This window comes from Lepisosteus platostomus, chromosome 2 (genome assembly GCF_059453375.1).
Source record: "Lepisosteus platostomus isolate fLepPlt1 chromosome 2, fLepPlt1.hap1, whole genome shotgun sequence".
In the NCBI taxonomy this organism is placed as follows: domain Eukaryota; kingdom Metazoa; phylum Chordata; class Actinopteri; order Semionotiformes; family Lepisosteidae; genus Lepisosteus; species Lepisosteus platostomus.
In genome coordinates, this window is record NC_142612.1 from 30570339 (window position 1) to 30597384 (window position 27046).

At 36.0% G+C, this 27046-nt stretch overlaps 1 protein-coding gene across 2 annotated transcripts in view; it reads right to left on the bottom strand.

Moving 5' to 3' along the window:
- fgf14 (fibroblast growth factor 14) overlaps window positions 1-27046 on the bottom strand; it is a 216717-nt gene that overhangs the window by 174081 nt on the left and 15590 nt on the right. Inside the window, exon 1 of one of the 2 annotated variants that reach the window (XM_088604716.1) lies at window positions 18859-19017. The exons of the other annotated variant lie outside the window; for it this stretch is intronic. Coding sequence (XP_088460842.1) covers window positions 18859-18934 — 76 coding nt within the window. The 5' untranslated portion in view covers window positions 18935-19017. Of the gene's footprint in view, window positions 1-18858; window positions 19018-27046 lie in introns of those variants that run through there. 2 annotated transcript variants of the gene reach the window in all.

The following is a 27046-nucleotide window of genomic DNA, read 5'->3' on the forward strand; positions in this document are numbered from 1 at the left end:
CGAAGGATAAAAAACATGATATCCTCCTCGCATAAAGGAACAAATCATTTAAATAAATCTATAAATGAAAAACGAAAATACTTCAGATAATCATGGTTTTGAACACCCGCAGCTTCCCCCCCCCATTTACAGAACTTTACTGCATTGCTTTTTTCTATATTTAGAAATCACTATACCTGCTTTTTTCATGCTTTTCAGAAGCTGTAGAGGACAGAACACACAGAAATGCAGGATATTATAGTCATTGCAGTAACTAAACATTATCATTTGAGTGCTGTATGTGATGGACGCAGGGGCCTCTGACAAACACATAACTGAGTACTTAATAGCACATTGCTATATAGGCATATAGGCAGCTCAGTAATCCAGGGAAAGAATGGAAAGTTATGAGGCTCAGGGACTATCATTAATAAAGCATACATAGAAATCTGCTCTCCCTGTAGACTACAGTGGTAAATATAAAATCATAGCTACAATAGTTCTAGTCATTTTTAAACTGTTTTCTAGAATGCAAAACAATAGTTACATGAAAAAGGTAAAGGAAAAAAAATAAAAACATAAAAAGGTTTAGCTCTAGTTTCTATATTCTATTTGCTTCCAGTAAAAAGTAGATGCTTTTATCATAAATGCTTGTGCAGCAACTTACTATTCTACATCTCATATTCTCTGTCTGGTGTAGCGGAGCTAGTTCAGATACAGTGATGTCAGTGCTCTCACTGTGCATAGCAGGGACCTCAGCTGCCTGGGCTGAGGGAGGTCTCTTTTAGCTCATGTGGCTGGTTCCCTGTTGCGTTACGCCGGAGACCCCGGTTCGCGCCCCAGGTGCTGCGGGACGGAACGGGGTGGCGGAGGGCACGAGACCGTGCGGAACCGCGACGGTCACACTTATACATAACCTTACTTTGATAGCCTACTGAAGTACACTACACTAACCTTCAAAAGTCCAATTTCTGTTGGCATACACAAGAAGGGTACCTTTACTGCTATTCTTGAGTGTAACTATGGAATAGAGATTATAATCTGTGCAAGTATAAGTATAAAATTGTCTGAATCACATTCCCTTTGAGATTTCAAGAAGAAGAGACAAGAACTGAGCCCCCTACGTTTATTCATACCCATGACAAAAGAAGGAGCAATAAACATCAAATAATAGAAAGGTTTACAAACTATAAAATTTATTGCTTAAATACTTCTAAAAGTGTTATATGGTTATCTCACCAACACTGCATAGAACAAAGTCATATTTGTCTTAATAAAAAAAAAATGTATGTCCAGGAAACACAAGCATTACATTTATTTACACCCCCAAGTCAGTATGTTGTAATTTTGTAAATCCTTCTCTGGCAGGGATTACACCAACTAGATGCCATCTGTAGTATGCTATGAGGCCCTGGCACTACAATGAGGACATTTATGACCATTCCTCCTTGTAGAATTATTACTCATCCTTCTGATCCTTTGGTTTCCATTAGTGAACTAATGGTTTCCATCATGAGATAGAATCACCAATGTTCAATTGGACTGAAGTCTATAGTTAAAGATGGATGACCAGTCTGGAACATTTATATTGTATGTAGTAAGCCTTCACTGCGTTGAATTACTGTCATGCTAGAATTTACATTTTAGGCTAAGCTTGAGTTTTTTGATAGAAAGAAACATATGTCTGGCCAAACCATCCTGATATATGTTGTATACGTTATGAATTCTCCTCCCCATAGATACAAAACACACCCAAAACATAACAGACTACAGACAATATTTTACAGTGGGCATTAATGTTTTCTCAACATGTGCTTCATCTTTTGTACACTAAACATAACTCTGAAGAACAGTCATTTTTTATTTCATCTGACCATAAGACATTTTAATTGACATTCAGATTATGTTTGACAAGTTTGAGTAGCCTCTTTTTGTGTTTTGCCCTCAGAAGAGATTTCTTTCTTGTACCCATCCATGAACACCACATTCATTCAGATGACTTTGAATTTTAGTTTTTGACACTTTATTCTGAACAATGCCAGAGGGTATTAGAGATCTCCAACTCGTCTTTATATTTCGGTTGTCTCCTAAAATACTTGTTTCACAGCCTGTAGTAACAAGATACACTTATGTTCTCTTCCTAGCAGTAAGGTCACTATACCACTAGCTTTCTGTTTAATAGCCGAATAATAAGTTTTAATAATATGACACAACTGAAAATTTAAATTTTTATGGATATCCTTGAACTCAATGACCATTTGCTTCTAGTGTCCAAAGAGCTCTCTGACCTTAACCATGATGCTGTTGCTCCTACAAAATGTTCTCTATGTGATCCTTCCTTTTATACCTCAGGGAAACAAACATTCAGTAGCCTTTATATACAGTAGTTCTATTTCACTGTAGATTGTTACTGTAGATTTGTTTTTGTTGAATTTTGTTAGAGGAACACTAAGAAGTGTGAATAAATGAGACCCTGTAGGTTTCTGGAATTCAAATAAGTACTGTATTTATCACTAATATGACTTGGCTCTGTGCAAAGCTATTATGATCACACTATAACTATTAGAATTTGAGGGAGACACACTGTCTAAGCCAAATATAATTCCATTATGTTTTTGGTTCATATTTCATTGGGGGTATGAATAAATCTGAAGTGTTTCTGAAACTTAAATCTAAAAATGTATAAGTATCATCCATACATTTTCAGTTAACTGTCTTTGGGGGGGATGGGGGGGTCAAAGCACACACACTTATATCAGTTTCTGTCTACACACTGAATAATTAAGCAGTTGTACACAAAACGACACTCTCCACACTAACAGTTTGTCAGTCATATACAGCCTCACTCCATTGTGCTGTAACATGTAGAGAACTATATTTCCAAGGAGCTCTGATAAATTGTACTTACTGTAAGAAACCCTATCATGTCATACTAAGCCTTAGAAACAAATGGCTAACTCCAGATGCACTAGAATGTCAGTGATCGTTACTTTTAAAAGATAAATGATTCCTATATAGTCAATCAGGACATTCTTTCGACAAACTGCTTCTTTAATTCTGTTAATGTGTTTTTCTTAACATTTTAAGTTTTCAAAAAGTGTCTTGCTTTAGTCTCTACAATGACTTATAGAGGCAGAACCCTGAAGCTCTAACAGCAATAATTCTTAACTGGAAATTACAAAAAGAAGGATCAGACAAAAAAAAGTATTTTTAAAAGAACAAATTGTAGAACACCAGAAGCAAGACATTAGGACCAACAGTGTTCAAAGCCATGCACATCATACATAGTTAAACAAAACCTTGTCTATTCATGTTCCAAGTAATGTTTCTGCACAGTAAAAGATTCATACACAGAGAACAGATCAAGTAATTCATTTAATTTTGCCCTGTCTTTGCAGTCCTGTCACTGTTGCAATTTACACTTTCAAATACCAAAAATGGTATAATTATTCAAAATCTCTAGCACTATCCTCTTTATGCGCATTTAACACAAACACCAGTATTCTATATGACATACAAGGGCAGGCTACAGGATTTAGATGTATTGGGGACAATGCTGCTCATTTATATATACAGGGTGTGGGCAAAATAATGGAAATGCCTAACAAAAAAGAACTCATATTTTGAAGTAACTACATCACAATTAAAAGAACAACTGCAGGTTTCATATTAATTTCAATACGTATCACCGATACCTTTCCACTAGAAAAGAGCACTCAAAATTAACACTTTAATATGAAAGTTTCTAAACATGAGAGATCTAACACATTTTGAAGGAAGTTGGATAGTTGTTGCCCAAACTACAGGTGCGTCAGTCACAGAAACTGCAGTGTTATTTAATGGGTCAAGGGGAATGGTGTTGAAAATCATGACAGCTTATGCCAAACAAGGGAAAAGAAACAGGTCACAGGTCAAAGCTCACTGAGAGAGATAGACAGACACTTAAGAGGATAGTTGCTAAAACCCATAAAAAAATGACCTAAAAACTACCACAGAACTGAATCAACACCTCTGTGACCCAGTCTCAACAAAAACTACATTGTGAGGTTCACAAAGCTGACACAGTATTTATGGCTGGCATTTGGAGTTTGCTTGTAACCAAGGCAAGTATGCAGCAATTAATAACTTGAACTTGAACTTTATTGCCATATGTAACCGGTACTGGTACAATGGAATTCTTACTTACAGAAAGTCTCTCGATTGTAAAACAAGTGTAAAAAACAAAATAAAGTGCAAACAGTGCATCAAGACAATATACAAACAAACAATAGACAATGTGCAAGTAAATATGTAGACAGTTTGAATGTAAACAATACAGACGTGTAAACAATGACTGGAGATGTGCAATAGATAAGAAATCATAAAGAGGTAGATGGTGATGGTGTAGGTGTGGTCCGAGGGGGATGGCTAAACGTGCGCCAGTCTCACTGCTTGTGGATAGAAGCTATTGAAGAATCTAGTGGTAAGTGGTAATCTAGTGGTAAGTGTCCGTATGCTCTTATATCTCTTGCCTGAGGGCAGTGGGGTGAAGAGCTCATGCCCGGGGTGGTGACTGTCCTCTGTGATGGCCAGAATTCTACCACGGCAGCGGTCCTCATAGAGCTGTTTAATCTCGGCGAGACTGCAGCCGATGATCTTCTGGGCCATATTGACCATTCTCTGCAGTGCCTTTCTTTCTCGCGAAGAGGTGTTGCCATACCACACGGTGATCCTGTTGGTGAGGATGCTCTCGATGGTGCAGCAGTAGAAGTTCACCAACACAATAAATAACAATTAATAAATAATGAGCACAAAACCTGGACGTCTGAGCAGTGCAAGAAAGTAATATGATCTGATGAGTCATGCTTAACTTTTTTTCCTAAATCAGGACAGGTTTGCTCTTTAGTGAAAGCCAAAATAAGCCTATTCCCAACCTTTAAACATAGTGTTGGCCTGTTAGATTATGGGCAGCCATCTCGCGTGAGTCATGGGTCCAATTAAAACACGCCATGGCAGAATTACAGCCAAGGAATACAAAGCCATTTTAGGTGACCAGGTGTGCCCTATGATGCAAACATTGTTACTTCAAGAAGTTCCCATATTCAAAGATCATAATGCCCCGTTAAACACACCACTAAACAGATTCAAAATTCTAAAGTGGTTTCATGAAACCAGGATGAAGTCAAACACATTCCGCGGCTTCCCCAATCACCAGATCTAAACAACATTAAACCTTTATGGAAGGTGCTGGAACTTGGGAGTGTAGAATAGATTTCTATCTCCCTCACCTCTAAAAAAACTGGATAATTTCCTTCTTGAAAATGGTTCAATATCCCACAAGAAACATATCAAAAGTTGCATAACATTATTCCAAGAAGAACTAAATCTTCTGAAGGCAAACAACAGCCCAACCCCTAATTAGTTAATAAATATTCATATACTGTATTTCTTGATGTTTCCATTATTATGTCCACTCCCTGTAGTAGGAATCTATATACTCAGTTACAGGATTTCTGTCTCCCCTTTAAAAGTACAAAAAAACATAGTTAAAAGTACAGAATAAGCTGTCATGATATTCTTTAAGGCACACAGCATGTCTGAATGGTTGGATGAATTCACATAGATAGCTAGACACTTCTGGGAATAGTTCACATTGATCCTGCTATTACATGATAACTCCTGCAGTTCCACAGGAGGTCTGAAAAATACTCTCAAATCAGGATATAGCATGAAAAAAGTCACTGCCACACAACAGCCAGGTACTTTCAATTAATCTATATATGACAACCAATGTAAAGGTTGTTACCAATCTGCCAGTTACTCAAGACAATATGTTGGAGCTTACTTGGATGAAGAGTATCTGTCATGTGATGGTTTAATGCTTGGAAGCAAAGGCCATGAAACCCACCTACTTTAAGGATCCCATTACAGCACCAGTGAAAGCAAATTCTGTTTCACACACTTTCTTAATTTCTAACCAGATTTACTTGTGGTCATGGACATACAGTATCTAGAGAGCCTTCAACCATACTTCTACAGTATTTAGTGGACTGACAGCACATGACTCCTGCCAGGATGGAATGCTCAACTAATACCGTACTGTAAATATATCCACTTATACCGTACAGGTGGGTAGACTGGAAAACTTTCTCAATTATACACCAGCAGCATCAGCCATGGGGATTTGGACTCACAACCCTTCAGTAAGAACTCTGGACCCCTAAACATTATGCTTCAGTGGCCACTTAAGATGAGTACCTACCATGAAGCTATAGTACATGCCCTCACCTGCAAAGAATAAGAGAACACCAACACAAACATTTGTCAACTTGAAAACTACACATCATAGGGGTTACAAAAGCAGGTTTGGGGCTCAACTAAAAATATTTGAATGTCTTAGATTTATATGAAAGAGAGAGAAGAAGCAGGTATTAACCTACATCATGTTCCGATATGAAAGCATCAGTACTGGAAGAGTGGCTGCTATGAGAAGTAATATGCTAAAGGTTATAGCAAAGTTAATATGTTAAGAGAAAAAAACAAAAACAAAAATGTCTCCATCTTCTAATAACAAAAACCTTTTAAAAACTGAGTGGAGTGAACACAGCAGATTCTCTTTCAGAATCCTCAGAAAGCAGAAGCAATGGAAAGCACTCCAATCCAGATGAGGCCTCATGATTTATTACATAATTATGATGGCACAGTGCTACAGTAAAATACCCTGCTTGTACAATAGAGTTGTGTTTTGATGTTGACACATAAATTAATATGAAGAGATTTTGCAATACGAAGCTGCAAATTATTTCAAGCAATGAGGAGGTACTAACAATAGAGGTAGAAGGTAATGAGATCCAAGGATTTTTAGAGGAACTCTGAAAGTGGTGCCATAGGAAAACAGAACAGAAAAAATACAATAATCTTTTGCTGTTCCAACAGTATGGCTGCGGCACATAATAAGTGGTTAAGAATCTGGACCTGAGGGGTGTGGATTCAAATCCCGACTGGATTGCAGCTGTTGTACCCTTGAGCAAGGTGCTTCACTTAGATGGATCCATTAACTGCCCTGCAGTATAAAGGAGTCTCATGCCCATCACCGTAAATGAGAATTTGTTCTCTATTGACTTACCAGGTAAAATAAATAAAGGAATAAAAAACCTTGGGAGATAACAGCATTAGTATTTTAGTAACATAGGAATGTTGGAGAATGAAATAATGGGAATACACAGAAGCCAGTTTTACAGAAGGTATTTTTAACTTTAAGTAATTTAAAACTTGATGTACAGTAGAACTTAAATCCATGTTGTCTTTATAACCCATTTATATCAAATACATTGTATTAGTTTCATACTGACATGTATGCATTTTGTTTTTCCCCGTGTTCTCATTTTCTCAAGTTCAGGGTTAAAACAGAAAGCATATGCAAATCTACACTGTGAGGGAGGCTAAAAACAAAAGAGAACCAGTTTATTCATCTGGCGGTTCGAATGCCATCAATGTGTATTGATACGAGGATTTCATTCAGCTGTTCTTTGACAGCTTGCAGGAAATTAACTTTAGCGATAGAGGCTGTATAGTTTTCTTACAAAGACAGAAAAGAACTCCTTAAACTCCTTGCATAAAATGTGCCTCTTATTTTCTGTTCATAATTGCACTTCCTCTTGCAATTTCCTCTTGTGCCTTTGGGTCTTTTGTCAGCATGAGGTAATCTGTTGAGCTGACAATATCTTTCCAGACTGTGGATACTTGTATGAAGTCTCCAGGCTGTTCAAGATCAAAATGTGTATGACACTTTTTTGGCCAGGAATGAATCTGGTTGCATCTCTTTCCAGGACATTATGGTATCATTTTTGTTGAAGCTGAAAGCCTGGCTTCTTTCAATGAATTATCCAATAATGTAATCCTGACAATCAGCTTCTAATTACCAAATGAACTTGATGGGCCATATGGACTCCTCTCATTTGTCATCTTTCGTATTGTTCGTATCTTTTTTTTTGTAGTGGTAACCTCATCTGTACAAAGTGTACTAAATAATATCTTACTAGAATATCAAACCTAATCAGTTCATACTCCAGTTGAAACCCTGCCTTTTTCAGTATGTATACTAGCATCTTCTTGGCCTTATTAAGATATGGCTGAAACAGACTTTTAAGATCAGTCACGACAAGACTGAGGTTGTGCTCACAAACTCCCAACGTCAGGTTGGCTAAACTACAAAAGTTCACTGTTAGATTTGATACTGCTAAAATCAAACTCTTGATGGAAATCAGAAGCCTTGGTATGAGTTCAAGCAGTTACTTGAAGCTCATTTTGGGAATATAAGTGTATCTTACCACCAGCGTAACATTGGTCAGTTCACACACTGTCTTTGTGCTTTGGTATTAAAGGTACTAAACAGGCATCAAAATGTCTAGAGATTCTTGCTTAATGAGCCAAGCAAAAGAATTCTACATCTGCACTCAGTGACTCCCATCCTGTGTAACAGTACAGCCTCTCAGGAAAATTCATAGTAGACTTTAAGGTCCCTTGTTCATATACTATACAATGGTCTGCCTCCATCTCATTCTATGCACTTTTTCCACAAGATCAGTCCAGCTCTTAATCTGAGATCTGCAGATTCAGGTCTTTTTAGTCTTCCACAATCCAAGCTCCACACCCTGTGTGACAGAAGTTTCTTAAGTGCAGTTCCAGAGCTGTGGAATTCACTGCTGGCTTCCAAACAATTTTGCCACTTGAAGCCAGTTTTAAAAATGTTGGCAAAGGCATATTTTCACTAAAACATACAATGTACAGCTGTATAGTCTAGTTTTACTGTTTCACTAAGTCAGTTTGCTATGCTTTTTTTCACTTTTTATCAATACATATTATGTGCGTTATTAAACAGTGCTTTGGCCTTCTTGACGAGTGTTTTTAAATCAAATATATTCATTCCCTAAATGCCCTACAGAAGCGCAATGATGAGTCTACATAAACTGCTAAGATCTCTTTCAATGGTTTGATTTTCAGGTGTGATGCAACCTAGTCAAGATTCTGTATATAATGTTTTTTAGTAGCTACTGTACTTTTAACTAATTTTGCATTATTGTATCACCGATAATGTCCAAAAGCAGTTTTTAAACACTCCTAAAATATGTGCTAACAATGGGCACCATTACTTAGGACAATGTAACACATAATAATGTACAGTACAGAGACTTGCATTCAACATAACAGGCCATATAATAGTCTATTAAATAACTGTATATAATGAACTAGCAGCAATGCAATTCCTAAACAAACCTGTGTCCTACTGACAGAATTAATTATATCTAGTTTAGATATTATTAGATCTATTAGATTAGATTGTTAAATCATTTTTACAGCTTTTATATATTTCCACGATAGAAGGCTATCATTGCAAATATTTGATGACACACTTGAGGAAAGACAAAAACCATATGCAGATCATGATTTGAAATACCTATAACACTTCTTTTCCCATGGAAATAACACGCAGGCCCAGGTAAATAAAAATGAGCTCAGTCATTGTATACGTGTTAAAAGAAAGCACTGCAAGATTTTATTTATTTTTTTCTATAACACAGGCGACAGACAGCTGTGCGAAAAAATGACTACACCACCCTGAGGGCCAACAGATGTTGATTGGAAGGTTGAAAAAAGCAAAAACAAATTTGCCCTAGGATTCTTAAGGCCAGTAAAACATTAAAAAAGGAAAAAGTGTAGTCCTAAAAACAGCTGGCAACTGCTGACTTAAATTAAATATCTGTTAATATGTCCTATTGAGGGCAGCACAATGATGCAGTGGTTAGTATTGCTACCTTGGAGCGCTGGGGCCCTGGGTTCAATTCCAGACCCGGGGTTCTTCTGCGTGAAGTTTGTATTTTCTCCCCATGTTCACATGGTTTTCACCAGGTGCGCTGGTTTCCTGCCACACTCCAAAAACATACTGTACTGGTACAGTATGTTAATTGACTTATGGGTATATTAGTCCTGGTATGAGTGTCTGCCATGTGATGAACTGGCATCCTGTCTAGGCTGTATTCCATTTTGCACCCACTGCTTTCCAGGTTAGGCTACAGTTGACCAAAAACAGGATGAAGCAGTTAGAAAATAGACAGATATCCCATTGACCCTGTCTCTCATGGATAGAATAAAAAGTTACCAAGGTAATTTTCAAAGCTTTGTGCTTCAGAGCAGTATGCGTTTCCTATTTTTGGAAAGCAATTATTAAAATTGAAGTGTATAAAAATAAAAGGAGGCAATACTGGCAATAAAAGAGAAACAATACTTTTTTGGCACTTCAATATTGTTTTGAAAAAAAGATTTTGAGTGGATCACAAAAGTTTTGAAGCTCCTGTTAACTGTCAAAATGAAACAGAGAGTGTAGAAAATATTGTCCCCATTATATTTTGCCACATTCTGTTGTGTTATTCCTGGAAAACTATAGACATATTTTTCCCTCCTCTTGACATCCTCTACAGTATCAATGTGTCTATACAAGTTTTAACTAATTTATTTAATTAGCTCCCAAATAAAAACCCTAAAAAATTTTAATTAAAAAACTATTCAACCCCTTAGCATTAACACTCCGTAATAAGCTCTGCCTCCTTCAGAATTTGCACAATATGTTGACTAGAATCCACCTGTGCACGTAAAGTGGTTAACTGTTCAGATTGAACACACCTAACTTTGTAAGGTTAAATCCACCTGTGTTAGTGAGTTCCCACCTTTGGACATTGCATACAAAACAATATGAAGACAAAGGAGCTTCGGCATCAGCTAAGGAACTGAGTTGTGGACAGACACAAGTCAGGTGAGGGATATAAAAAGACTTTAAAGGCACTGAGTATCCCAAGGAACTCTGTTAGATCAATTATCAGGAAGCGGAGGACACATGAAATTCCTCAGATTCTTCAATGACCAGGTTGGCCTCCAAAACTCAACAACTTGGCGAGAAGGACATTGGTCAGAGAGGCTGTCAAGAGGCCAAAAACAACCCTCAAAGACCTACAATGTCTCATAATCGAGATGGGAGGAACTGTGGGTGTGAGGAAGTTCCATCTTGAATATGCAAGATATCATCTCAGAGGCTCCTGTGTGCCTTTTCGCACGTGGAAAACAGATTGTGGTCTGATGAGACATACAGTAAATTGAGTTATTTGGCCTTAATGCAAAGCATTATGTCCAGCAAAAGAAAACCACTGCACACCAGTCATAAAAAAACATCCCCACATTGAAACATAGCGGTAGCAGCATAATGGTGTGAGGTTGCTCTTCATTGGCAGGGACTGGTAGGCTTGGCTGAACAGAGGGCAGAATGAATGGAATCATAAAAAGGCAGATTCTGCAGCAAAACCTGGAACAGTCTGCAAAAGATCTGAAACTGGGATGGAGATTCATATTGCAACAGGACAACATCCCGAAACACAAAGACGGTGCAAATCCTTGAGTGGCCCAGTCAAAGTTCAGACTTAAATCCCATAAACAGTCTGGCAGGAAATGAAAATTGCTTTAGACCACTGCTCCCCCAGTAACCTGCAACAGCTGGAGGAATTTTGCAACAAAGAGTCCGTGAAAAAATAACCCCCAAGATGTGAAAAGCTGTTAACAACATATTGCAAAAGACTTAAGGGTGTAATTACTGCAAATGGAGGAGCAACTGGATGCTTAAAGGGAGTGAATCCTTTGCAAATCTGGATTTTTCAGTTTTATATTTGTCATATTTTTTTACAATAAAAATAATCATGCGCCATCAAAATGTTAAATATCTTCTGTTAATCGTACAAAGTAATTGTAACAAAGCAAAAGGTGGTAAAACTCCAAGGAAGGTGAACATTTTCTACTGTCCAACCACTGTAAAAACTACGTGAAACAGCTATATTATTAAAACAATTCAATACAATAAGCTCCCACTACAAAACTGGATGCCCTGTGAGTTTAAGTGCAGACCTAAAGCTGAACCGCTAGGCCTAGAGTATTTAAGTTTTTTTTCTACTTGGGTGAGCAGGTTATTGTGAAAAAAAGTCAGTTGTGAACCTTTGTTTTATATACATGAGAGAGAAAGACAGAGAACTGGTAGTTCCTAATTACAATGCAGGATACCATGAAGACAGACTTTTTTTATCTTTAAACTTTTTATTTTTTAAAAAAGGTGTACCTTAACCTTACTCCTACTGTTCTTAATGAAAATGAACAGCTTTTAAGAATACTGTATCTAAAAAGATCTGGTGAATAGGAATTAGGCTGCACAGTGTGCTTGTCTGTGCATTTTCCTGAGCGCCTGTTTGTGTCATCAGGAAAAATAACAAAAATTTGTAACACAAACTACCTTGAACTCAGCTGAAGTGAGTCAGGCTATCATTTCTTAATCTATGCACCGTATCATTGTTGCCATGGCATTAGAACATGAAATGAAGTCGTGCATTAGACAGCTTCCTACAGTAAAGAAGAGCCTAATTGAATCAGCATACATATTTCCACAGGACATAAAAAGGTACAGTAAACAGATTCTGGCAGACAGATCATTCTGCAGCACCTGTAGTAGAGTTGTTCTCTTTCAGCATACAGCTTAATCACTGCCATAGTACAGTAAATGTCCATTTTTCTAGGGACAAAAAAACAACAACTATAAACAGTATAACTATAACAGCAATTGCTCTTTTCTTCTGTGACAATAAAAACATACTTGAAATAAAATAAAATTACAAAGCATAACCTTCAGGTTTTATCTGCATCTGCAATGCAGTAATTGCCTCTATCTATAGAGTACAATTTGTGCACAAATGGCAATTTTTCAATACAAAATTAAGCTAATTTCCTGTTTGATTCTCTCAATTGTCTCCATCTCACCTCATGTATAGCCAGGTAAAACAAATTCACAGAGTAAAATACACACTTTATTCTTTGATGTAGTTATTTACATACAGCCTCTGCTGCTGTATTAAGAATTTGCATTTTTATTCCAACTGCTACCATGGTTAAGTAACCTAATTAAATAATAACCAAAAGACCATAGACATAGCCTCTATTTATCAGTACTTCTTGCACCTAAGCAAATAGCCTGCAATGCGTGGCAACGGATCATCAATATTTAAAAAAAATAAATGAAACTGACAAAATCATGATAAGGTTTTTTGGTCGTGCCATAAAAATCACAGTTCTTCACGTAAATGGGTGTAAAGGCCATAGCACACTGGATCTGATCTGTCGTTTGTTACCTGTCCAAAAAAATCATTCATCAAGTTGACTGCACATTAGATAATTTAAAACTGAAGAAAAATGAAAAGACAAAGTTTAAAGGCCCCAATGTTAAACACAGAAGAGAAAAATATTGATAGTTTTACAAAGCTTTGTTTGAAATATTTATCATACATTTATTGAAAAATAGTTAATGGGAATATTACTTACAGTATATCACCCTCTTGCCTAAATACATCACCTCCTACTTTCTGAATGCTGGACTTTCTGGGTCCTTGACTGCTCTTGGTCACCTAGTCATACTATTTTTTAACACCTCACCTTCAAAGTATTTATTTTTAACCATTATCACACATCACACATTTCACAAAACAAAAAATGTTTGTTCTTTCTCCCTTGCTTAATGTTCAAAGTGCCTGAGAAGAGTGTAACCATAACGTACACTCCTGGTCTAATTGCTGAAGGAAAAAAATTCATTTAGTTAAAAAATTACAATGCAATTGCTCTTTCAATAAAGCATATATACTTTGGTACTTTCACTTTTGTATTTAGGAGGACCAATGACTTTGATGCAACAATGAACTGGGAAATATTTAAACTCAAGGCCAAAGTCTACATACAGTACATCAAAATACCATTCAAGCCCAGTCTGTGAGAATAGCCTGCAAAATAGTTTTTAAACTATAACAACTCAACAAACTACAACTAAAACAAACAGTAATCATAAATGCATAACAATCAGTTAAAATAAACAAATCGAATCCCAATATTGAATCCTGTGGATTGCTGCTTGTTCTCTGCCTCCATGATCAGCAAGACCCATTGTAATGAAAAGAGCTATAAATCTGTCAAAGGGCCTGTTAAATCATCTCCAGTCTGTCATTCCCTACTTCACTGACACAGAACTGGAAGCTGTTCTTTACAATACACAAACAAGACCACACTGAGGTGCAGATACTGTGTAGTGGGCATTTGGGTAGGGGGCAGGAAGAGTCTCACTTACTAGCTAGATTTGATTCACAATCCTACACGTGGTCTGTGGCACTGTTTAATTGAAAGTTGTGCTTAACAACCTTTCAGCTCCATTTCAGCCTGCTCTGCTCTTCCTCCAAACAAGGCTTTCTCCAGTTGAAAAGACGCAATCCTGAAGAAGAGCCTTTGCTAATGTTAGATACGCAGATGTTGAGAACATAGTTTACAGACAATAAAAACTGGATGATGGATCAGATCAAGTGTTTAAAGGCCTTAAGAATTTAAATGCATTCATTACAGGAACAAAAACCTAACCCATTGATTTTTGTATACATATGATAATTCCACTTAAGTGTATGGACAGTCGTCTCCCTAGTAGCAAATTTAACACTAAAAAGATGACAAGCATTATGCAAGCTACAAAGCAATCTTGGTGTCATGTGGCACTTTCATATACAGTACAGTCAACTATTTTCATGTTTAATCTACTACTCACAGAATTTTCTGCTTTTTATTTAAAAAGAGAGATTATGCAAGCGTCGGTAAAAAAAAGTCCTGCCTGAGACTCAGATGAAACGGCTCAATTCATGTCTTAATGGGAGCAAACTGTGAAAACTATCTGAACTTACTGTAAAAAGAACAGAAAGATGAAATAAGATATCTGGACATTGAATGGTAGAATGGAAATTAGTTTCTTGTGGGTGCAGCTTATTACATCACTTGAATTAATGATACTCACTACCTGTTCTTCTATACCGTTTCAAATTATGGAAAAGATCGCTCATTAAGAGAAGGCTAGAAAAAATGTCTGCTCTGAGTACACTGTCTCGTAAGAATACCAAAGTTTAAAGCTAACATGACAAGTGAAAACGAAGCTATTAGTTTTTCTTGAGTGGCATATTTATAATGCTTACTACATTAATGAGCTGCCAGGAATACAAAGAAAAAGCATTTGTTCGCAAAGCATTGCTAAAAAAAGTCTTACTGCATCTTTAACCTATAACCTAAACTGTTCAGTCTACTTTATCCTTTCTTCTTTTACAGATGTTTAAGTATTTATTCCAATTTAGACAGTGGTACTGTACAATGGTTGCATGAACTACTGTAGACAAAATAAAACAGTATTATTTTACTCATCATTTAAACATTTAACAGCATTTTATAAGATGCTCAAACAAATCATTTGTCATACTGGAGATCTCTTAAAGGTAAACTTAAGGTCCAGTTCCATCTTTAGATCATGTAAGATGGGGGTCTCCAGTCCTGGTCCAGGAGAATCATGGGCCAGTTGCTACAGGTTCATCCAATGCTGGCACTAGAGGAAAAACTGCCTTTTTTCTGTGTAGAAGTAGACCAGATTAATGTTCAATAAGCACCATTAGCACTGTCAGGAAACACATTAACATGCTATGCAGGATATACTACATCATAGCCTGTCAAAATAAGACATGAATATTTCTAATCATCCACTTCATATAATTTAAATTATATCTAGGGTTTTACCACACTTAAGACACTGAATTAATAATTTATGCTATTGTTAAAAGGGTCTGGATGTTTTCTAGAAAAAATACATTCTATGGAGACAGTTCCTATCGAAATCTTAGGTATACCAAACTAATAGCTAGAATAAAAGACTTTTCTTAACTGTGTGAATTAACATCATAATTTTGCAATGTCTTCTCTGAAAAAAAAAAACACCTAACCTTAAAAAACAGGTATTGCTTTCTTAACAGTAGAAATGTTTTCCTGATTTTGAGTAAGTATTCTTTAACCTGTAGTTTAGTTCTGCGTGTTTAACGCACCAAAGTACAACATTTTTGATCGTAATAAGGGAATAGGAAGCAATTCCAAGTAATTTCCACTTGTTCTTGTTCTACTCCTCATTCTGAAGACATCCACTGGGTTAACATTGTCAGTGTCTTTAAGGAGTCTGAATACTTGTATCAGGTCCCTTTCTAGTCTACTCTGTTCAAGACTCAGAAAGTTATGTTCCTCTGGCCTGGCAGTGTAGGACATTCGCTTAAGCCCCAGAATTTATTTTATTGTGCTTCTCTGGATTTATTCCAGTGCAGCAATATTATCCATCATTTTTTTTTGAGTAGCAATAACATTTCCCACAGCCAGCACATTCATAGATTTAATTCGATTCGATTTACTCAGCAGCTGTAATGTTAATGATGGTAATAATTGTCTATATTTGTACAGTACTTACATCACGAGTGATCCTAAAGAGCTTCATATGTTGGAGGGGACAGCTCACTGTATGGCAGAAAAGGAGGACTAATTTTTTGTCTCCCCGAATTTCAACAGTCAATGAGCTTCATTCATCAAACAAATCATAATTGAAGCTTATAAATAAGTCAAATTCATTTTTTTTTAGTGCGGACATTAGACCCATCAATTTTAGGCATTTATGGAGTCACTGTGCCCATTTTAAACACATTTTAAAACTAACTCACCTTTACCAGCTCAGACACATTTTTTACATTTTATTAATTCGATAAATTCATTTTAGACACTGTACTCATTGTGGACAACTGTTCACATTCAGTCATATACATAGGAAGGACACAGAGAGAAAACCTACCCCTTTTGGTCTTTACAATAAAACAATATTAGAAAATAAATTATTAAAGACTGTTGGTTAGAGCTTTTAAACAAGCCGACCAACAATGACATGTTGCTGTGCATCAGACAGAGGCAGCAGTGGAAAGTGGTGATCGGGGCTCAGGACTCGTGACTAGAGAGGAGATTGTGTGTCACTTTCTGTATGGAGCACAGGCATTTGATTCAGATTAAGGGCAGTGAAATGCCTTGCTACATAAATGGGTACACATCTAAGGTATTTTGGATAAAAATGTTTTAATAATACTAAAACAAAAAAGTGAGGAATTAACCAGTCACCTATTGAAGAACTATCTGTTATCTTTGACATTGTGACCTCTTTCAAACCAAAACATGTGAATCCACATTGTGTACAAACTGTACTTGAACATAGCCATCATATAGTAAAATATCAAATGCAATAGTTGGCCCTAGAATATACAGAAAAGCGAATAGACAGAAGGACAGTCAGAGGAAATAAAAAGACACCAAAGGGAAAATAAAATCAATTAGGTAAGCAGACCTAATGGATACCAGTCTATATTCACCTCTTTCCCATTGAAATGATGGTAGAACCAACTGTTAAAATTATAAAACAGCTCCAAAATGTGAAATCTGGTACATGTGCCAATTTGAACACTTGGACCATCATATGATTCTTCCACCACCATAATATTGCACCAGAACAGATTATATTTTGATAAATTCATGTTAATCCACTTTTTTGTTTTTTGTGTGAGAGCTTTTCTGATTAAATTTCAAACATTTACAGACTCCAAACAAGACACTGTCACAGACACCATCATGTTCACTTTGTATTAATTCAAATAGAAACTAGATGGATGAATATAATGGAATAGTCTACACTTCGATAACTTTGATAACAACAATTTTAAAAATAAATACTAACAAATAAGAAGTTACACCATGAGAACAAAATGCCAAGCAATTTACACGAAGTGTGTGAAAAGTAAAGAAGGTGCTGGATTACCAAACAGGATGCCACAGTTAATAAATCACAGATGAAATATTACCAGCAAAAAATTATTAGAGAGAGTGTTGGTGGGGTGAAGCAGACAAACTTTACATTATTCTCTTAATTATTTTAATTTATGGGTTAAGAATTGTACATAATGCCAGATGGATGAAGTGAATTTCTGAAAGTCAACCTGGTTTCAGTCTTTCTGCGATCTTTTATACATTTCTGGATTTATACTGCCCTCCCATTGGATTTTTTCTACTTGGTTTCTTAGTTATTTTTCGTTATAAATGACATAAGGTCAGCTTACACTCTGCCAGACTTAAAACAGTGTAGAACACATAAAAGGAGGATATTGCTAAAAGGCTGCAAAAATCACATAAGAAAACACACACACAAAAACACACAAAAAAAAAGACCTCAGTATGTCTGAGTGGGAGACACGTTAACAGAGACGGGTGTCTTTTTCATAGGCTTTCAGAGACTTGATTTAATAGGTAAAGAAAATGCTTGTTTAGTTTAGCTTGTTTAGAAATGCCATCCGTAACTCTGCTTGCCATGGTTTTGCTCCAATATGATTATAATTGCACTATGAAAATAAAAGGGAATCACATTAGCAGCAAACACTACTTTTAATAATGCACTGATCCACGGTAAACATTCTTGTGGCTTATCTTAAATACTATTACTGTAAAAAAAATTCTCATCTCCTCCTTTAAGACCAAGGACAAAAGTTTAAAAAACTGCTTGAGCTTCAAACCAGCTATGAAAGTACACCTAAGCTTGTTTTTTAATCTCTAATGGAACGAGCCAATTCACTCCTTTATGACGGAAGACAACAGGTTGTTGTTTTTCTCTGGCATCTGAAATAAGGAGCAAAGAGACAACTGTTTTCCCAAAGCATGAAACCCTATTTAAATGTACCATACAACTGTAGATTGGGTTTTTACCAGTACTGCCTCCTGTGGGAGTCTTTTACAGTAGCTTTTTATCAGCAAGAAAACATTATTTCTTCAAAAACAATTATAGCTGAAGGAAATATGGTCCTCCATTTTACCCAGATCTTTAATTATAACATAGACATTTCCAACCAAAACCCATTACAAATAAACTTTCTCATAAGATACGAGGGCTGGATCAAGACTTACCCTCCTTGCTGTGTATCTGCAGTCGGCGCTCCAAAACCCTCCAAAAAGAGTCCAGATGTTCAAAAGCAATGCCCATTTTTTCTTTTCTGCTTGCATGGCTTTGCTTCTTTGCTAACTTGCTCTTTAATCTCCTTCTTCTCCGCCACTGTAACCTTCCTCAAATAACCCCACCTCTTTCCATATCTAACAGCCCACTCTGGCAATGTCCGTGTGAATGTCTTTGGAACTGCATAATGAATATTTCAGCTCAGATCACAGGGAGTCTTAGGGAAAACTTTTTAAAAGTTGGCCAAAATCAGTCCAACTTAGAACCCGAGCATTTCTTAACTGCTGTGTATTTCAGCTCTTTTGTTGCCAGTCCAGTTTCAGTTGAACAGCAATAACTGCAATGGTGGTGTTGCGGGTTCCACCATTTATTATAGGAACAAGTAAAGGTTAACACCACGGTGAAAAATAAAAAGGAAAAAGAGGCGTAGAAGAAGGCTCATCAGCCAAAACATTTTGTTTCTCCTTTCTGTTTTTCAGCGTGGAGTTAACCTTTGCTTATTCCTTTGCAGCCAATGTACACTGGCACAGCCCCACGCTCAAATACCATATATTGTGTACACGATAAAAAAACAGCAACCGGGCTCTTTTGACAAAAGGTGTGTGATGGCGGTATACAATGTTTTGTGGTGCTAGAATATACTGATAAAAGATAACAAAAAATTTTGGCTTGACAAAAACTATTTGCTTCTTCCAAGAACTGTCTAAAATACAGCACAGCAAATGTGAGAAGCAGAATAAAATGTATATTCAGTATATTCAGTTTAATATACAGTAATATTACAATTAATCACTTAATATGAATACAAATATGAATAATATGAATACAGGACTGATATTCTTTTACTTGCAAGAGCTTCCAAAAGTGACTGTTAAGCTGGAAATGATAATGAATGAGAGTGAAGCTTATCAATTTGCAGTAAAGAGAAAAGTAATGTTTTCCATGAGACAAACCTCATCTGTGTTTGTTACAAAACTCAATAGGATGAAGCAAATCAGTCTGTTGTTATTAGACAATCATTTTGGCAAAGACTGATGCCATTTTAATCACAAGGAATTCTTATCCTCTAGGACTGTTGCTGATATCACCTCCACTCAATGCTGTTGTTGGAGACCCTTATCTCCTGTCTACAGCATGTCTGTCTGGACTGTGGGTTCCCTCTTTGATGTCTTCTTCTCATAAGTAAGTTGCCTGAGTTGCAATGAGAAAAAAGAAAACTAGAACCTCTTGCCAGATATACATGTAGTCAACTGGCTGAGTTATGACAACACATTCAGTTTACAATGTGGTCAAAGTGCAGATAACATATGCAATGGTCAGACTGCCTCAGTGAAAAATTATGCTTCATGACTGTTGCTGCTAATCTAGAAACCTCTTCCCTGTTTTTTCTGAAAATATATTGCTAAAAATAATACCTTAGATGTATTTTACGGTGTCTTACTGGTCTGATTCAGTATCATTTGTCCCCAAGTTTATGCATAGCATTACTGAAAGGAATATACTGTATACTGTATTTATAATGGAGAATTCAGCTTCAGTGTCTGCAAGAAACTACAATTAACACTCACAATGTGTGTAATTTCTTTAACTGTTGTGCTTTGTCATTATCACAGGAGGAGAGCTTCTTTTCTCTGAAGAAAATGATTAAACACTGAGCAGACTGCGAACAAGCATACAAACAGAAAGGGTATCGAGTTCACAGGAGTAAAAAGAAAATGAGAACTTCCCCAAAGGTCAGCATAAAATGTTGACAGTGCTGTGTAAGTGTGGATCAAAAAGGAACGTTACCAAAGCAATGGGTTTGTCAAGAATAATGGATGAACCAGAATGTAATGTTTTGTTCAGGACCGGGAATTGTTCCACCACTCAGAACAATGCTAAAAGCCAAACGTACACCTCAGAATGGTACTGTTGCAATATATGCTTGCTGCACTGCACCAAAATTTAGAGTCTACTGCACAACCTCAAAAAACATCTCCCTTAACAGAGATCTGGAACCAGTGAAAAGCAACCTGCTGCCTCAACAACTTTAATGTGTTGTTTGTTCTGCTTTGCTGTGAAAATTGTCTACCTTTGGTGAAGATCTATATCTCACAAAAATTAGACCATTAGTATAACACAATATGTCTGTGTAATGACGAATGCACTGTAACAACCTTCTATTGAACATATATACAGTATACTGGATATAATATAAAAAAATTAAGCAATTTTGAGCACTGTGATAACAGCTAGCTCTACATTTTTATAAAGTAAATAATTTTAGAAGTTTTTTAACAGCAGTCTAACGTGTATCACAACTTAAGAGTTGCTGCAAATTCATAACACTATCTTCTGGGCATAATTAATGCCACTTAAATGTTATCTTCTCTTTCAAAGAAAGATTTCTTTGGGAACATGAATGGCATGTCTGCATCAGCAATATTAGCCTTCTTTAAAAGAAAGGACAACAGAATAACCTCTTCTCAGGAGACTTTGTTTCGCCTTCTTTTGCTCGGTTTTAACTTGTATAAAGAAGAACAAAAGAATACCATAAATGTACTGCAATTTAGAACACATACATTAATTGTCATTTGTGGAAATCTTAGGTTTTTGTGGAATTCTTGAAAGATCATTAGGAAGATCTTAAGTTTTCTCTGTTTGTTTCCATATACCCAACAAACTTCCTTCCACATTCTGGAGCTTACCTCACAAATACTGTCCGTACAGATCAACATATGCTTTCTACGTGAAAGACATCAGCCTGGTCTTCATGATTCACCTAAACACACATCTGTCTATCAGTACCAGAATGAGGATGATCCCTTATAGAACTAAAACATATTTTTATTATCAGATCTATAACATTCCATCCTTATCACACTTTCTTCTTAGATGTTGCTACAGTAGAATAAAAATATTCTTATATTAAGCATTGTGACATTCAATTCTGTAGTAAATTTACTCACACAAATACCCTTTCATTCTCTTAGCTCCTTTTCTCTTTAATGGTAACCTTATGATTATATATTGTCTTAAAATATAAACTAATTATCTTGATCAAATCTAGGAAGAAAGAGTAAGGACAAACAGAGACTCCCGCAAAAGCACCAATGACAGATTTTTAACACCTAAACTTAACAAGCACTTCCTGTTCTTCACACGTTAGCCATGGAAACTACAGACAGGACATCAGGTACAACAAAAATTAGGGACCGATATGCAACAGAGATCACCGATCTCTAAATAAGGAAATATAGATGAGATCAAATGTAAAATGGAAATAAAGGCTACAAAACACATGTAAAAAAACAAAGTTTTAAGATCCATTTGTTTCCATCACATTACCAGATGTACCATTATACTGTGACTTGGAGATCCTAACCCATATTAGTGGTCATTCTTTGTGGTGCCATGCTTTTTGGGTCATTAGTGGTTCTGCTTATCAATTCAATAAAGTCCAAATGACAACTGAATTACATCCAATGTACTTTGTAATTTTCTTCCTTGAGAAAAAAGGTATACTCATAATTGACAGGTTAAACTCTGGAGACAAACAACAAAGAGTATTGCAATAATTACTGAAGTACATAAAAAGTATGAATTTAAATACATTCTACATTACGGATTTATAGCTTTTGGATCCAAAAATTTCCATAGTTATATCCGATATACTACCACCAGTCCTGAGATATCTTTAAAGGATTCTTTCGAAACTTATGAAACACCATTTCAAAATGAAAAACTTTTCTCTCATATCAACATGCCAAGCCTTTTCTTCAATGTATGAAGTGAACAGTAAAAACAGTAAATATTCATCTTGTGAACACAGTACACAGTAAAGCATACAGTATACGTTTGTGACAAAGAACAATCAATAAACCAAGTCTCAGGGCAGATAGGAATGGCAACAGAAATGCAAAACACAACAGTCAAACTTCAGTTCAGCAAATACATGAGATGTGCTTCCAAGAGATTACCTAAACTTTTTTAAGGCAGTTATTAAGCCATAAATGTTATAGCAGTGTTTTGTGTACTGTAGGTCGAAGAATAGCACGAGTGTTCTGCTGTGGCAAAACTTGATAACAGAAACTTTACCTTAAATAAGCCCTATTTTTAGAAAAGTTATCATGTCAACATTTTAAGGATACGTTTAATAAATAACATTTAATGAATAACCAAAAACCTATTTCTCTTACTAGCAACAATATGTGTACAGTATGCTTTTAAACATACCAGTAATTTAAATTGATCAACTGCTATAGAAAAGACTTTTTTTTGTTGTTGTTGGACTGTAAATTTAATTCATGCAATACTACATAAGAAGCCTTTTTTCTAAATCTGAGCTTGGTGCTGAAAGATGCAAAAATCACTTTTGAACCCAGAAAGTTATGTGAAATACGACAACTATCCAAAGTGCATTTTTCCTACATCTTTTACATATTAGCAGGGCACAAAGTATGAAGATTGAATAATAATCTTTTAACTGTTAATATTAAAGTCAGTATTTAATCAAGTTATATTTAATAGCATTCTTACTCCTAAACTTAAGTCTCTACATTGGTTGCCTATAAAGTCACATATTCAATACAAGATTTTGTTACTGACTTTCAAGGCTCTAAACAATCTGGCTCATCATACAACTCTGACCTCCTCCATGTTTACACTCCCTCTCATAGGCTCCATTCAGTTGAGGCTGGTCCTCTACTCACCATACTGAGGACTAAACCACGGACTTTAGGTGACCATTCTCTGTCACTGCTCTGGTGTTATGGAATGACCTTCCTTATACTCTATGAGAGACAACGTCTCTGACTCTCTTCAAATTCAGCCTTAAATTTTTCTTTTTTACCAAGGTCTATGTCTGATTGCCCTACATCTGTTTATTTTTTTCTTCTTTTTTAATGTACTTTTTTGTGTCTTTTCTGTATTCACTATGCGCAAGTAACAAGTTCCAATACAGCAATCTTTTTTTTTTACATTTTCTATTCTTAAATTAATATTGATGGTAAAGAATGTTTGTGAACATATCATTACAGCATTTACTGTACATAACCAACAATTATTTGTTCAGAATTGTTTTTTAAATGTAGAGTACTGCAAGTACTGAAAGCATCCCATTAATAAGGACATTTAAAGAACTGAGACTTGGACATTGGACAACTGGGACATTGAGAGGAAAAGAACTGTCAGTCACTGTATTCCATCTGAAGAGCAGTTCCAGCTTACTAGAATTCTTTAGCATAACCATTACTTCAGATTCTCTACAGTTTAAAGTACTTTAGCAGAGAAGTTTTCAGGCTAACGTTTGCATCACTTTGAATGTCTGGATGTTTATCCATGGGCTCTGCTTGTCAACCCACCCTACTCTTTTCAAGCAGACACACAAAAAGTTACCTAGCAATTACCCTGAACTGAAGTTCATATAGTAAACTTGACAACTGAGTAAACACATATCTGGAAAACTGAAAACTATTGCTGACTTTATTCATAAAGCATATAGAAATTCTACTTGGCGGAGATTCTCTAAAATAAAACCAGGACTGAAGTGGTTTGTTCTGATGGCTTTACACTGTCACCTGTACCTATGCTAGCAAAACAATGTTACTTGCACCTTACAGCCATATACTACGTACTGTATGTGACAATCAAGTTGCTCTTTCTAGAAAACAAAATATGGTCAAACTGGAGTGCAATGTGTTCATCAAGTCCTCTAAGTTTAAGTACTGTTTAAGCTTGACTTTATCTGTAAGTTTCAAAAGAATGACTTACTAGTAAGCTGAAACCACACAAGAAATGAATAACTGACGTTATTGAGTTTCAAGGATGTGAAGAATATCATGAAGAAGCACTGTAAAATACTAAATACCAAATCAAATATTTCAAAGAACTCAGTATCTAAATGGACATGAGTTTCCTGCAATGGAAATTTCCTGCAACCTCCAATTACCAAAGATGCTAGATTCACCAAATGACCTCCTCCTTGTTTTGAAACATTTCTAATATTATTAAAACATCCTCAGTGCTATTAAGCTTATTCCATCAGAGGGATGGCTTTTGACACACAGTATATAACTTAATATAGGGTAACGGGTTTCATGAGGGACCAGTCACTGGCAAGAAGCAACTGAATTTCTGCTTTTTTTCCCCATCCCTGCCGCAAACTTCCATGTGTATATCCGACATTACAGCCAGAAACTTTCCTATGCCATCTGAAACAGAGCCATTGCACACTTTCTCAAGGGTATGGCAAAACTTTGGAAATCTAAGGGCGCAATGAGAAAAGAAGAAGAAAAAAAAATAATTCAAAGAATTTGCAAGAAAAAAAGGAATTATCTAGCAAATACATAACAGACTAAATGTTTGCTTACATTACGTATATCACCTATCCACTTTGGTGTACTAGTTATAACTATATTAAGCCAATTAAATTGCATTAAAAATAGAGCCTAACAATTATAGATGTGCTGGAAACACAGTACTATCACTGAACAAAAAATAATGATTTTCTAATGTCCTTTTTCAGACTTCTAATTATCAAAGTTTTACAGCTCATATTAAGCAATTACACCAGGCAAGCATCACATGTCTTCATTGCAAATGTAAATTGTATCTTGTAATAGATCCAAATTTTGAATCCAAATCTGTATTTTTTTGGAAAACATTTAGTACAGTACCAGTCATAATGCAATATCAGGTGAGTTTTAAGATTTAGAAATCGAGAAATTCTGGTGAAAGAGCTGAAAAATATAGTATTCATTATAGTTCAGCCCACCCTGTGGCTGATGGCTTCAGGACACAAAGTCAGGCTTGTCCCTCTCAGGTGACATACTGTAGTGTGCCTGTCTTAGCCTATGAATCCTATTAGAGTGCAATGGCTCTATCACACCGAAGAGCTAATAAAGTAGTGAGTTCAGTCAGTGCAGTAAGTCTTACTTTTTCTCTGATAAAGAAAATTCACATGAAGTACATGTGCTATACACAATTTTAAATAAAAGTATGTCCATGTATCTGATGAGTATAAATCCCACAGGAGCAGATGAGAGCTACACATGCTGGTCTTATGAGCTCTGCAGTTCATATTAGTGAAAGGCTTCGGTTGCCTCAATGTGCTGCCGAGAGGTTTATTGTCCACATCAATTAACTACCAGCTTTGGTAACACACTGAGGCACAACTGCCGATCTTTGCACAAAAAGCCCCAGGGCCAATTAAACACAAGACCTAAATTAACCTTTCTTCTCGAAGCACAGACTGGTAAACCTACGTGACCTAGCAATTCGGTCATACTCATACCTTGGAGACACTGGTTTAATATCACTCTACTGTTGTAAATAAGGGTGTAAACCTTATTATATACAGAATTCTAAATGAGTTTTTGTTTGTGTATATGCTTTAGATTTCGATCGCTTCTTTAATCTTGAGCTTTTTTTCCTTTATGCTTAAAGAAAAGAACTGAGGCTGATGTTTAGTATAAGTAATGGCTCTCTTCCTTAACTCAATAGATTCAACACCTGATACAGGTGAACATTAAATGTCAACCAAAAACTATTCAGTCATTTGTTATACATTTAGGTAAAAACTTTGATTTACAGACTGTTCTATCCATTTTTGTTTATAAACACATTTTTAACAACACATTTTGTTGCATGGTTGTTTAAGCATCTACCTCCACTCCACACACACTGAACGGATGAGTTTAATTAGGTCTGTTTAAAATTCCCCCTTAAATGCTACATTCAGATGTAGTACATGTTCAGTATGCGACATAGCTCACATTTTAAAGCTGAATTGCTTTTTTCAATTTTCAGACAGTAGTACTTTGGTGCATGACAAAATTTCAGCATTCAGTCTCATTTTTGCAATACTCAAAGATAACAATTAAAAGGACGCAATGAAGAGTGTAATGAAATTCAATAACTGGGTTGGTTTGAGAACAAATAAGGTTAAATTAATCTCATCATCATTCACTTCACCTACAGTACATGTACTGCCTGATAACACAAATAATTCTCACAAAAGCAACGTAAAAAGAGTACCAATATAATTACATCCCTGTTATCCCTAAAAAGGCTTTCAATACAGACACTGTAAAATTATTTTAATGAATTTACTATGAATATTGGTTATCATTTCCAGTCCTGAATGACCCCTTTTTCATTTGG